This window comes from Peromyscus maniculatus, chromosome 6 (assembly GCF_049852395.1).
Source record: "Peromyscus maniculatus bairdii isolate BWxNUB_F1_BW_parent chromosome 6, HU_Pman_BW_mat_3.1, whole genome shotgun sequence".
NCBI lineage: Eukaryota > Metazoa > Chordata > Mammalia > Rodentia > Cricetidae > Peromyscus > Peromyscus maniculatus.
In genome coordinates, this window is record NC_134857.1 from 137122382 (window position 1) to 137137646 (window position 15265).

General features: G+C 39.8%; 1 protein-coding gene across 1 annotated transcript in view; it reads left to right on the forward strand.

The window, feature by feature from the left end:
- Positions 1–15265, forward strand: part of Negr1 (neuronal growth regulator 1) — a 736170-nt gene that overhangs the window by 487185 nt on the left and 233720 nt on the right. Inside the window, exon 4 of the mRNA XM_006974907.4 lies at positions 6881–7012. Within this exon, the coding sequence (XP_006974969.1) occupies positions 6881–7012 (132 nt within the window). The remainder of the gene's footprint in view (positions 1–6880; positions 7013–15265) is intronic.

Genomic DNA, 15265 nt, shown 5'->3' on the forward strand with positions numbered 1-15265 from the left:
TTAAAGTAGGTTTGTGCTTGAATATAATTGGATCACCTCTTGTAGTTTACCATATAAACTATTTACAATGCCTAACACAGTGTAAATGTTCCATAAATAGTTCTTATGTTGTACTGTTTATGGAACAATGATAAGAAAGTCAGTTTGTAGATGTTTAGTACAGAAACATTTTAAAAAGAAGAAGGAAAAAGAGAAAAAGAGTAATTAAAAAAAACAGTTCTTGCTGGTTGAATCCATGCATTCAGAGTCTATGGACACCAAGGGCCAAAACAATGGGTCTTACCCCATAAGTTAATTGAAGTGTCACTGGGGAATTAATTCACAGAGAGCTATTTAGTATCATGCCTTGGGAAAAAAAGGACTGAAGGAAAGATAAACAGTATTATTTTTGCTTAATTATTAATCACAATATTTTTAATAATGATGATAACATCTTTTATAATGAAATGTTAACTGCTCAGGACTTTCTATTTTCTTGTTTCTCATGAAAATATAGTCACAACTATAGCCCTAATATGAAGTGTAGAATAAGGAACAGCCTTTTATTTCATAGATCATCAGTATAATGTAAAGAAAAATATGTAAGGAATTGCTAAAAGTTAAGTAAGTGGTGGTGAATGTTTCTATGCCACACAGGGGCCAAGTTACCTCTGTTTAGTTGTGTTTCTCTATGCTATTTTTGCTTTTTAAGGATGAAATGTGGATTGTGAGACTAGAGAATGAATCAGAAAAGGCTCCTCTGAGTATCTTGTGTGAACTGAAGGTTGGGAATGTCAGATGGCCGAGTAGATAGAAGAGTTCAGGATAGTAGCAGACAAAGGCAGACTGCATGAAGGTTGGCCATAAGTGTTCATCTCAGTCTGCTGTTCTTCATTTTCACCCATTCTTTAAGAATTTAATACAATGTATTTTGATCATATTTACCTTCATAATTCCTCACAGATCTAGCTCCCCTTTCCTAATCACCTAATTTTGTGTCCTTTGGGTGTGTTTGTTGTTTTGTTTTTAAACCCATCAAGACATTGTGCTGCCCATACACTCTTGGTTGTAGGACCCTCCACTGGAGGTCACCTCACCAGGGGTCACAATCATTAAAGAAACCCAACTGTCCCTCTCAGAGCAGCTACCAGTTGCCAATAGCTCATCAGCTAGAGATGAGACTGTGCCCGCTGCTCCTTTTCATGCTGGCATTTTGTCTGGTTTGAGCTTGTGTAGGACTTGTGCATTCTGTCACAATTATTGAGAGTCATATGTGCAGCCACCCTGCTGTGTCCAGAAAAGACTATTTCCTTGTAGTCATCCACTACCTCTGGCTCTTATCATCTTTCCTGCCTCTCTGTGCAATGATCCTTGAGCCTCATTGGGTAGTTATGTGGTATAGATGTTTCACTGAGAGCTAAACATTCTGCAGTCTGATGTTTTCTTCACCTTGACCAGTTACAGATTGGTGTTAATCACCATTAATTGCAAAAAGAAGCTCCTCCCCTGAAGGTTGAGAGATGTATTTATCTATGAGTATAATCTGCTAAATCCTTGGGAGTTGTTTTAAAACTATGTCCATTTAGCAGAATAATAAAATTAGCTTCTCCCCTAGGGCCTATGATCTGTGTAGCCATAAGTTCTTGGTGCATGGTATGGGTTCTATCTTGTGAAGCAGCACTTAATTCCAATCAGAAGTGGTTGGTTACTCTGTGATGTTCCTGCCACTGTTGCCAATCTGGTCTATACTGTAGCTCATGGGGTTCACAGCTATGTAAGACTAGTGATTTCTTTTCCAGAAGCATGAATAGCACCTTCCAGCACTATGAAAGCTAGACAAAAGGGATGATGTTTCCAGGTCAGTTCTAGCTTAATTTCTCCATGTCCTATGACTTGAAGATATAATGACTTCAGTTACCATTCAGTTCTGGATAGAAGCTAAGAATGATGGCAATAGCCTGTAATATTTGATGATCTATAGAACCTCACTGGCCAACAGCCACAAATGATGAAGCCAATTCCTGGCATTGGGCTTACTATTTGTTAGCCTGAGGTGTCCAGTGGGGACCCTATTACCTGTTATATCATTCTACCAGTATTATCAGAAAAAATAATGATTCAAGGCTTGTTTTGCTTCAAGGTGATGTTTTTATACTAGAAACTTTTCAGACCATCATATAGGTGTGTATACATATATAAACTCATAAACACACATACAAGAAACAGGGAAGACTACATTGTCCCTGAGAAGTAACTCCAATGAAGTATAAGCTTACAGTCCTATTAACAGATGATAGACAAGATGTGTATTTATTTAATTGCTAAGGTGATAGGATAACAGGGCTGGTCATTGCTGTTATTGTCTCCTGCTCAGCTTCTTAATTCCCATGTCTATTAAAGACCTGAATAAGGCAGAAATGAATCCTTGAATACAGTAACCCATCAGTATGGAACCAATCTCCAAACTAAAGTCTCTTGCATACCCAAGGCTATGTATTATAATAAGAGATAATGTGTATTTTACACTCATTGTGTGTCATACAATGATGTGAGTGATTTATTTGTATACCTCATTCCACAGAATGACCTGAAAAGGCAGGCTCTGTCACTGTCTTCACACATTGTTTGTAGATTTAATAATGAAGAATGATGGAGCTGGGATATTGGCCCACACAATATGCCTCACATCCCTGACTATACAGCATGAGATGATGTCTGTAAGAGATGCTTCATGATCTCAAATATGAGATTGGATAACAAACTGTTGAGAAATAGCCATTCCTTTATGTGCAAATGAACCATTCTAAAGATATTTACAAATTCATGGGGGAGTGGCATTGAGTTCTAGTGGCTGTGAGATGCTAACAATACATCTTTCTGCAAGAAACCCTGAACAAGTATAATAACTCTTTCTGAGCAAAGATTTTGGAAACCATTTAAAGTGGTTCTGAAGAGTGGTTGTTAACTATGGTCATATCACAATACTAAGTGTGTTTAGAGAGTTATAAGTCAGGGGCTCCCACAAGAGGCTTGAGAATTCATTAGGGGTAAAGCTAGCAGAACATAGATAGTCATGAGCCACAATGTGAATGCTAGGAACTAAACTAATTCCTATGCAAAAACAGCCAGTGCTCTTAACCACTAAACCATCTCTCCAGTCGTCCATTTATTTATTTATTTATTTATTTATTTATTTATTTATTTATTTATTTATTTATTTACTATTTAGAAAAGTATGTCCCTATTTGTAAGAGATTATATGCAAAGTAAACTTTTTACCTGATAGTCAGTTCTTATCTTGCAATGTAGTATTAATGTTTTGCTAGTCTTTGTTATCTTATAAAGGACTGGCAATAACTCTACAAGATTTGCTCTCAACTGGCCACTTTCTGTCATGTCAGGATGTCATTAACCTGACAAGTCTTTCAAAGATTCTTTTCCTTCTCCTTGACTGTGAAAGAAAAGTGGGGACTTCTTCAAATGTGGATTTTTAGTTCACAAGACTTTATTCTCACTTATTGTTATAAGTACTCATTCAATAAATATTTATTAAGTATGTGCTATGTGAGGATGACATGACAGCACACAGAATGAGCAGAACAGGAGCTTCACTGTTGGGAGTGAAGGCACCGTGACCAGGGGACTGCTGTTGTACTTTATATGCATCCCCATTGAATTTGCAGCTCACTAGGAGATGAAGATCATCACACTGTAGAACTTGCTCAAGGACTGAGCAGATCCCTGTCTTGTTTAGGGTGATGATCTTTGGCTTTTCTCTTTACACCCATTGAGCTCAGTGTGGTGGTATTGTGTCCCCCAAAGTATTGTGTACTCTAATAAATTTATCTGGGGTCAGAGAACAGACAGCCACTAGATACAAAGGCTAGAAAATGGTGGCACTCACACCTTTAATCCTAGCATTCCAGAGATAGAAATCCCTCTGGATCTCTGTGAGTTCAAGGCCACATTGGAAATAGCCAAGCATGGTGACACACACGCCTTTAATCCCAGAAAGCCAGCCTTTAATCCCAGGGAGTGGTGGTAGAAAGCAGAAAGATATATAAGGCGTGAGGACCAGAAACTAGAAGATTTTGGCTGGTTAAGCATTCAGGCTTTTGAGCAGTAATTCAGCTGAGACCCATTCCAGATGAGGACTCAGAGGCCTCCAGTCTGAGGAGACAAGACCACCTGAGGATCCGGCGAGGTGAGATAGCTGTGGCTTGTTCTGTCTCTCTGATCTACCAGCATGGACCCCAATAACTCGCCTCAGGTTTGATTTTATTAATAAGAATTTTTAAGATTCCTGCTAAAGCTCAGTCCTTCTTTTCCACTGTAGGGAGGGTTGAGCTGATTTGTATTGATGGACTGAAATGTCCCATTGAATGTTTATTTCTTGACAAACACAGCTCATTATTTTCTAATCTGGAATTCAGTTCTAGAAAGTTCAGCACTAGAACTGAACAAAAGTGAGTTCAGAATAGATGTCTTACCCACATAAGGCAGACGCCCTGTGCCTACCTATTATGGCATGGAGAGTAGAAGCAACATCAGATTTAAAGTTCCAATAGTCAGGAGGGGACGGCAAAATGACCCTGTGGTGTGTTTTCCTCGTGGAAGGCAGTTTTATATTGGGGTCACTTGACTGATGGCTGACTGTAGCATCCACTCACTGGCTGCTGTCAACTCAGACCTCACTCTGAGGCAGGATGAAGAAAGATCTCCAAAGTGGTTCTGTAGACTGTGTGCCCCATATCCATGCCAGGGACACATACACACAGTAGGTCTGAATGGCATCTCTGGAGGAATGTACAAGGTAACATTTCCATACATGACAGCCTACATTTCTTCTCAGCGTTTGTAATATTTATTATGAACCTATTGCTTCTCACATTTTATTATATTTATTGATCCTGGTATGCATTTTTTTAAAAAGCTATAATGTTATCTTCTCTTGGGAGGGCAGGGAGCTCAAGAGACATACCCTTCCATGAGAATTTACACAGTGATAATGGTTAATGATGAGGAAAGGGGCATTTTCTTCAGTGGTGCAGCCACTGATATGTGCACATGCTCCTGTAAACAAACTCTTACCCACATCCTATAAACAACCCTAATGAAATTCACTAGGTCACACAAAGCATCAAAACAGAAATAAGGATTCCTGGGGAAGAAGAAGGAGATAAATAGGGATGGCAGAGGGGCAAGAAAGGGTAACAGGGGATGAATATGATCAAAATATATCAAACACATGTAGAAAAGTGTGTGATGAATCTCATTATCATGTATAATTGATATATGCTAATAAACCATTAAAATGAAAATCAAAGGTCTGTTGTGTTTATCTCTAACCTTCAATACTTTAAAGGCTAGTGTTCTTATTCCTGATATGGTTAAGCACTAAGAACTAAAGAGCATGTGTTTAATTACTTGGTTAATGATTGCATGAACCTTGACCATTCAGATAGGTTGCAATGTGTGCCTGGTGTGGATGAGGATTTGTCTTCCAAGTTTTAGTTGTTGTAATAGAGGGATTTGAGCCTTTGAAACTAGAGTCGTGAGAATAAGATAGAAAAGGAGCCATGGGAAAGGGCACTGTGTCAGTACATAGAGTGAGAGACAGGGCTACAGTCTTCAAACGCTCAACATGACTGGATCTCAGCAGTTTGGATTGTAAAGTTAACGATTATTTTTTAATCTTACATCCACAAATAGTTTGTCAGGCAACTAACCATTTCAGAGGTTTAACTCTCACCTTCTGCAAATTGAGAGCAACCTGGTAAACAGAAAAAGAGTTGTGTGTATTTAAAACACTGTGTCTTTTATTGACAGTCATGGTCATTTCAAGGGCAAACTGTGATGGCAAATACTGCCCCAGGCAAAACCCACAGGGGGATACATTAATTGACATGCATTCTAGATTTTAAAGGCTGTAACTTCCTAACTTCTGGGTCATTATATTTCTGGAAGGATGGCAGCATGAAGACAAAGACAGCCTTGACTTTGGGAAGTGCTGGTTAGTGGGAGAGCTCCTTGATTGCCAGCCCCTTCTGTAGGCACTGAAATGTGAATGCATTTCACAGCCAGCTAAAGACAGGGAGGGAGGACCCCCACTTTAAGCACCACAACTTCTCTGTAGAGACTCTAACTGTCAGGACCCTGGCTGTCCAATGACTCTGCTTTTATTTGAGTACAAATCCCATTACTGAAGAAAGGAGTCTTGATTTCCAATCTCATTAACTTGGGGATATTCTTCCATCTGTGATTATGACTTTATATTGTTAATCTACTGTTATTTTTAGTCAAACAGAATGTTTTCCCCAGAATAATAAAAAATAAAGATAATTTGGTTTGTTTATATAACCACTTAACTCTTAGATGAAAGTCATTAAATGTTTTGCCTGAGATTCACTGGGTGATTTGCATATAGCATTTACAGTGTGACTTGCTTGGGAGCATTGGCAATTTTGGATGGGGGCTCTTGGCACTGGTTTTATAGACCTGTGTATTTTATTCAAGCCATCTGGCTGGAAACCATGAGTGGAGGAAAGGTTCCCCCAGAGAAAAGTAACATTAAGTTTGGGGAAGTGTCCAGCTGCGATTTTACACTGCATAAATGTCAACATACATTGGTGAATTCTGTCCACACTGCAAGGACATGGTTCAGGGCTGTGCCATGAGAAGGGTTTAGAGACCACAACTGATTAAGGAGAACATGTGGTCATCGTATTCTAGGGCCCCTTGTCTGCTGTTGCTTTTTATTCCTGCTGAGTTTTCTGTTGCATGTGGAATTGTCTGGTTAGCAATGTCTGGTAGGAACTGCTAAGGTTGTTGTTTTCTTTGAACGAAGCTTGTGGCAGCAACAATTAAATGTGCTGTATATCTTCTGTTATTGTTGTTGTAGCAAAACCATTTGAAAATGGACAATATTTGGACATTTATGGAATTACAAGGGACCAGGCTGGGGAGTATGAATGCAGCGCAGAGAACGACGTGTCATTCCCAGATGTGAAGAAAGTGAGAGTGGTCGTGAACTGTAAGTTTCTTCTGTTTTTCACCATAACCATTGAGAAATGTCCAAATTTGCTGTGGCTGCTTTACGTCAAGGTGTCTTGCTGGTCAGTACCTCTTACCTAGGTCAGACATCTGCACAGCAATGGCCTCAGCAGATCCCAGCAATAGTTTGAGTGATGAACAGACTGAAGTTTTCCAGTATGGCCTTCATGCTCATCACTCTAAGTGGTCTCACCCTTGTCTCTAAAGCACTGTACACACATGCTGTGCCCCTTCTCGGTCTCACTTGGACACCAGTCCTGAGCTCCAGTGTACAGTACTTGATCAGACTTGGTAGGCACAGATAGGAAGCATTTCACACAAAGACAAGAGTAGGGTGGTAAGGCTTGGTCCAATGAATGATTGAATTCTATTGAGCTTGGAAATACTGGGAAAATTATAAATCATTTTCCTGTAAACACTATCATTTTGAAGTTAAGTTTGAGTTAGATGCACACAGAGTCATCAACACTGTGACACCACAACCATTTTCAAAATGGAAAAAACAACAGCTGCAAACATTCTTGACCTGTGTATAAAGTTGTCTTTACTTTTCCACAATGTACCCTAAGTCCTTCAAATTTGTATTTATTATTTTATTTTTCAAAGAAAGTACTTTGAGGATGAGAGTATCTTACCCAAAATATATACAAGGTATATCTTCTGTATGATTTCATTCCATTTATGTACTTTTCTACGTATGACCTTTGATAATGTTTGTGTAGTATTGATAACCAGATCACATGGAACTGTTCTAAAATATGTCTATAAACACTAATGGCAATCATCAGTTACTTTATGTGAACATGAATCTTTCAGTCTCGTGAGGCAAATGCTAACTTTAAACAGCCCTGGCATCCAGCTAACTACCAGAGCAGATCATTGTCATCAGCCAATGTTTGTCAGCTGCTGATCTACACACTTTGGGAGAAATACCTCACTAATATTGAGTAAGTGAACAGTGTGACTGACCAGGAGGCAGTTTCTGGAGGAAATGTTCAGAATTCTGTGAAGAGAAAAAACAGAGCCTTGAGGAGCTCAAACATTCCAGCACCCCCATATCCCAGTTGAATCAGCATCCCACGGCTGATGCCTTGGAGGTCAATTTTTTGATAAGTTCCTAGATTCTTGGGACTTTTTATTGCAGAAGACTTCCACTGACTTTCAGGACTTTCATTGCAGAGAGTTGTTATTTAATCCCTCTGGAATTCAGGAGTGGAAGATAACAAAGCAGACAAGAGAAGCTGGTGAATGTGTCACCATGAACAAACATTGAGCTCTTGATGCTTCCACTCTGGGTCCACCTGGTCTTTAAAAAGATGTCTCTGATGAAAACCAGTGGCTGTGGAGTAGGGGAATCCCATCTTACAGGATAATCTTCTCCTTTCTCCTCACAGTCCCGTCTAGCCCACCCCACCCTGAGTTCATTGTCACTGGACTCTTCATTCTTCTGTATGTTTTTCTAGACAAATAAAAACTTTAGGCCTAGCAAGAAACTAAATAGAAAAGTACTTCAGCCCAACTATGCTACCCTCTAAAAGTCAGTGTGGGGAGAGGGATTCAGTCTATGCAAAAGGGCAGAGATGGGCAATCAGGATTCATAACTTAGAACTAATACCATCTGACAGCTTCATGGGCATTGGAGGAACCAAAGAGAATGTATTGCCCACCACACCATGGCCGCAGGAGTACTGACAATGTATGTCATTTTCCCAGTTCTGATGACCACCACTGATCTGAAGACTGAGTTATTACTAACCACACAGTGTTTCATACCACAGCCACAGAACCTGGACTTAGGACACAGGATTGACCACAAGTCACCAAGAAAACCTTCCCCATGCATCAGTAGTCATGTCCTTATTACACCAGACTGCAAGCAGATCTGCCCCTCACTCCACAGAGGCCACAGCACTGTCCCCCAGATTATATGGTTACAGTTAGTAAATTAGAAATGAGCATTCTGCCCTTAATGCATACAGAAGTGACAGAGGCCATGAAGAACCATCTTTCTGTCCATAAGGTGGAAGTGGGAGAATTTGTGCAAAAGTCCACGGGCTGTAGAAGCTGAGTCAGTGACTTACTTAGTGTGTGAGGAACTTCAGAACAGTTAGGACAAAAAAATCACTGATTACCATTAAAAAAGCCACATCAGGATGTAAACAGAGAATTGGAAAGAAAGGTGGGGAAATGCTTTTTAATTAACAACAAAATTCCTTTTAAAACAACTAATTTGACATAGATATAGCAACAAGTAAACTTTTTACTGGGGAAATAATGCTTATCTCTTTAACCTTAAAGTGCACCTGACAAGATCCTTTAAAACATATATTTTTATTGATTTACAGAGCAATTAAATACAAAATAAAATCAGTTTCCATATGACTTTTTCATGCATCCTTGGTTTTGGTTAACTCTGCTTACCCCTCCCTGTGTTAGCCTATCTCCCATTCCTTAAGGTATCACTTTCTCCTAAAGCTTTTTTTTTTTTTTCAATTTCTGACTTCTGCAGATTCTCCAGTTAAAGACACAGATATAAAGAACTGAAGCTAGGATCCACATATATGAGAGAATATGTAACATTTATTTTCTACTTTCAGCATTTACCTAAAAGTGCATTTTCCTTATAACTAAATAAAATTCCATTGTGTATATGAACTACACTTTCATTTTCCACTCATTGGTTCATGGACCTCTAGACTGACTCAATGTCCTTTCTATTGTGAATAGAGCATCAGTGAACATGGATGAGTAAGTGTCTCTGACGGTGGATGAATACTTGGGCATGGGCCAAGGTGTGGGGTGGCTGGGTCACAAGGTCAACCTGTTTTTAGCTTTTGAGGGGCCTCTACACTGAATTCCACAGTAGGGCACCAGTTTACACTCACAGGGAGTGTGAATAAGGAATCTTCTTTCCTATACCCTTGCTGCATTTGCAATGTTTTGTCTTTTAGCTCTCTCTAAATCATAGTTTCAGTCACTCAGATGTTCACAAACATCACATGAACAATGTGTTTCACATCAGTTTTGTTGAATTTTATTATTTTCTGAGCCAATGTTGCACATATCTGAGTACTGTTTTAGGTGCAGGTGTGCGCAGTATAGTATGTGCATTGTGTCTCTTGGTTGTGATAAAGTTTCAAAGTAGTAATCTTGTGAAATTGTCCCTTCACATGCCAAAGACTGAGAGCTACCTGTGGATTTTACTGAGCTGACTTCAAAAAGGAAAGGAGCCAAAGCCCCCCGTTTCACAAAATTCAAGACCCAGCAGAATTGTGTGGCAAACAGACACAGAAACCTACATTCCTAATAAGATCCAGATGCCCCTAGTAGCATAGGTGGCAGGCACCCTCTCATGCATGATTGCTCACACACCTTGGCTTTGCACACACACTGACACACAGGGCACACATATACACACATACTGTATGCATGCACTGAACTCCACTGGGGAGGCAGGGAGAGTGGGGACACTGTTAACCCAGGTGTAGTGGATTTCTGTGTGGACAGGTTTGTTTTCTTATTGGCACTTGTATTCCATTCTCACTGACAGCTTAGTAGGCTCCAGGCCCATGTTTATTAATTATAAAGTAGAAGGCTGATTGAATTTCAAAAAGCCCATGGGTTGACCTGAAGGGGAAAAACAGGAACAGAACCAGGGAAGTTCTGGCCAGGAGAAGAGAAAACAAAATGTGGAAACCGGCAGAGTAGCCTCTCTAAATAGAGAGAGGGGGAAGCTGATTTTGCAATGGAGGTTGGTGAAAAAAGCTGGGTCCCAGATCTCAGGGCACAGAAGCCCAAGACACTGCTGTTCACTGGTGATGCTGGTACTGAGTAGCAGGGACAGGAATGACCAAATCTGTCCCACTAGAGGGGATCTTCTAATGGAGAGTGTCTTGGAAATGTGGTCCTTACAGTCCAGTAGAGTTCATGAAATTTTATTAAGATTGAGCATTATCAGATAAACTGCCTCCCATGACCAGCTGACCTCTGACACCCTAGCGAAGCTTTATTTCACCTATCTGAGTTTCAAATTCTATTTCTGTAAACTCAAAGATATGTATTTTATATGTGTGTATAATAAGTAGTAAATGTTTTATATATACAAAACTGATAAGATTAAATGTATATATACATATATATAATTATATGCATATTTTGTAAATAAGAGTTTAATTCTCTGCATGTGGGTGATAGTTGTATAACTTGGTCTGTTTGTGGGGCCCCTAGCAGTGAGACCAGGACCTGTCCCTGGAATATGAGCTGACTTTTTGGAACCTATTCCCTGTAGTGAGATGCCTCACTCAACCTTGATGCAGGAGGGAGGAGCTTGGTTCTGCCTCAACTTGATATGCCATGCTTTGTTGACTTCCATTGGAGGCTTTACCCTTTCTAAATGGAGACAAGGAAGAGTGAATGGGGAGGGGTAGAAGGGGGGTTGGAGAGAGAACAGGAGGAGAAGAGGGAGGAGAAACTGAAATTTAATAAAAGAAAAAATAATTTAGTGTAGCTGGAGTTTTCTCCAGTCCCACTCGGGGCCACAGCCACTCAGACGCAAGTAAACACACAGAGGCTTATATTATTTATAAACTATATGGCCGTGGCAGGCTTCTTATGATCTAGTTCTTATATCTTAAATTAACCCATTTCTATAAATCTATAGCTTTCCACGTGGCTTGTGGCTTACCGGTATCTTTACCTCTTACTTCTCATGGCTGTGGTGGCTGGCAGGGTCTCCTGATTCAGCCTTCCACTTCCCAGAATTCTCCTCTCTGCTTATCCTGCCTATACTTCCTGCCTGGCTACTGGCCAAGCAGCATTTTATTTATCAGTCAATCAGAGCAACACATTCACAATACACAGAAAGACTTCCCCAGCAATTTGGTTGTAGAGCTGGGCATGGTGGTACACGCCTTTGATCCCAGCACTCAGCATGCAGAAGCAGGCAGATCTTTGTGAGTTTGAGGCCATCGTGGTCTACAAAGTGAATTCTAGGACAGTCAGTGCTATACAGAGAAACCCTTTCTCTAAATAAATAAATAAATAAATAAATAAATAAATAAATAAATAAATAAATAAATAAGTGGTGTTTGGTTGGCTGTAGAAAGTGAGGTCTATGTGAACCTCTTGCTCTTTGAAAACTAGTGCCTTTCTCACTCATCACAGCACAGAACCAACAAAAGACTCTGAACATAGTTGCTGAGTGAATTAATCATTAGACTAGATTCTCCTAATCCAATCATTCTACAAGGCAAAAGAGAATTATCAGGTTTTCCTATAACTTTTACATAGATGGTATATTGACCAAGTATGTATGTATTTATTTATTTTTTATTCTTGTCTCACATCACATCTTGACCACTGTTTCCCTTCCCTCTGCTCCTCCCAGTCCCCACCTGCCTTCCCTGATCCACTCCTCTTCTGTTCCCCTTTAGAAAAGAGCAGGCCTCCTCCCAGGGATAACAACCAAACATAGCATAACAAGTTATAATAAGTCTAGGCACAAACCCTCATATCAAGACTGGGTGAGGCAACACAGTAGGAGGAAAAGGATCCCAAGAGCAGGCAAAAGAGTCAGAGACAGCCCCATTCCAAGTGTTAGGAGTCCCACAAGAATACCAAGATACCATTTTGGTATCAGTATTTTCAAATGGATCCAATAAAGATACCCTGATATTTACATAGTGCTTTTGTACAGAGAGAAGGGACACTAATTCCATTTTTAAAGATAAGGCAGTTGAAGTATAGAGAGTTTAAAACATCTAATACCTTTCCTCATCTCCAAGAACAAAATATATATGGATAAAGAAATACATTCATTAATTGACTGTAAAAATATAAAATTCAACCAAATTAAAGTGGAAAGATATCTGCATATGACTTTACTTTTGGCAATAATGGATTCACACATTGACCATTTCACTCAGTATTAGAATGATTTAGCTCACAATTTTCAGTAAATGGAACTGAGTGGTCCTTTCTATTGCAAAATAAATAGTAAAGACATTTTTGGGTATGCTGGGAACCAAGCTTTTATCCAATATATCAAAGGTGCATATTTGTGCATAATTTTGCATCTGCTACATATTCATTTATGGAAATGTGCACTTTATCTTCCAATATAACTTGCTCCAAACATGTGGACTAGAATGTTCCAATTAGGTTGACTTAGTACAGTTGCTCCAAAGCCGGAAGCAAGGGGCCACAGGGTATAGGCAGTAGGAGAAGCTCCCGAGGAATGCAACCAATGTTTTAGGTTAGTCATAAAGTTCTTCCCAAAACCTTGGGCAGTTTATGCAGATGTCAAACTTATGACTGGAAGAAATTGCATCTGTCAACAGCTATCACCTTGATACAGAGAGGACTCAGCATTCAGAGGCTGAGTGGAGTGAGGAGACTACAGGCACCTCCAGCAGGACACTGAGGGGTGTCTGAATTACTGCTCAGTCCTCTGGCTTTTATTTCTGCCTCTATAATAGTCCCTACTCATTTATCCCTTCTTTTCCATCTGATGATAATTTAGGCCAAATTGAATGTCCATTTTACATTATTATATTCACAGCTAATGAACACTTATTTTTTTACAGTCACAATTTGGGACATAAAAAATATGAATATCTCCCAATAAAAATACAGGTTCATCCATCATCTCCAGAGGGATTATGAAGGTCTCAGTGTCTTGATATTTCTATGCTTTCACTTAATTCTTTATCTGCTGGTTACTGTGATACAGTCAAGGGCTCAGGCTGAGACCCAGTCTTCAAGATGTTAATTATATAGGAAGTGGAGGAAAAAGGAGAGGTATATTTATAATTATAAATAGTTATTTATAATTCAGTACAAGTGTGTTACTACACCAGTCCTAAGGTGCTAGGCATGGCTGTTAACAGCATACCACAATTGGAGTGTCGAAGGAGCCTTGACCCTGAAGGGCAAAACTGAACTTGACATTAAAAAATATATTATTATTAAGAACAAGAGGGAGGATCCACCGTGTGAAAGCGCAACAGCAGCGTGTGCTCAGCCTGACAGGAGGCAGAGGACAGCAAGTGCCCTTTCAGTCAGCCTGCAATGGCCTGGCTGTAGCGCAGAAGGGAGCCAGCAGTGGGGAGGAAAACCGCTACCTCCCAGGCAGAGTACCTTAGAAGGTGATGATTCCTCTGGGAAGCGTGGAACCTCAGAGGAGACACAGCTGGGAGTTTGTGCATTCAGTAGGGATGCATAGATCCAGTGCTCAGCTATCAAAGGAAGAATAACTTGGGGTGATTAACTATTCAGAGAAACATCTGCATATTAAGTAAGTTATTTACATGTTTTTACTTCCTACATCTGTTGGGAAGGCTTGGGAGGATTCTGGTTTGTCATTGCAAGGGTAAAGCAGAGTAAAATTGCAATACTAAGAGCAAAACACAGAGAGGGCTGCAAGCTGTGAGCAGCTAAGGGGTCTGGGACAAACTGCAGAAGGTTTGGCAGTGAATGGCTAATCACCCACAGGGAACATTGTTAACAATAAATCTCCTCAAAAGAACAGTTTTTAAAAGAACTTAGAACTGAACTTTCCCTTTTCTCCTTGTGGAGTTCACAGTGGAAGAGGTCCAAGGTCATCATGTGCATACATCCCTGAAATGCAACTAACTATACGATTAAGGGACACGACTCTCCTGTTGAGGGAGACATGGTTGGCCCTTTGTTTTACACACTCAACATAACTGTCCTTAGCAGTAAGCATGAGGAGACTTTAAAAAGTCCAAGACTCAAATGTATTCTCCCAAACCCTTAAGTGAATTTTGGGAGGGGTTTTAGTGATAAAGGCCTGTGAAGTATCTTCTCCATTTAGCTATAAATCAGAATGCCTATATGGTCATTAAATGTGTGTTTTTTTAATTATTTTCCATTTTCTGAACCTAAAAGACGGGAGCCATTTTATTGCTTCAATACAAGAGCAAATACTTCTTGATGAGGATTATTCATGTTCAGTTTCATTTCTTGTTCTTTCTAGGTTGACATAAATAAGTCAGAAAATAAAATCATAGGTGTAACAGCATCAGAACAAACACCCATGGTAAGAAAAAAAAATTCAAACAAGGGGAAGATCCTTGAGCTTAGAAATTATTCCATGCTAAATTGAAGTATTAAAGTTAAGAAAGGAATAACAACAGCCACACAATAGTGTGGTTTATCATCTAGAGGTGTGGTCTCCTGGTGAGCTGCCAGAGGGCCAGACCCTGAAAACCAC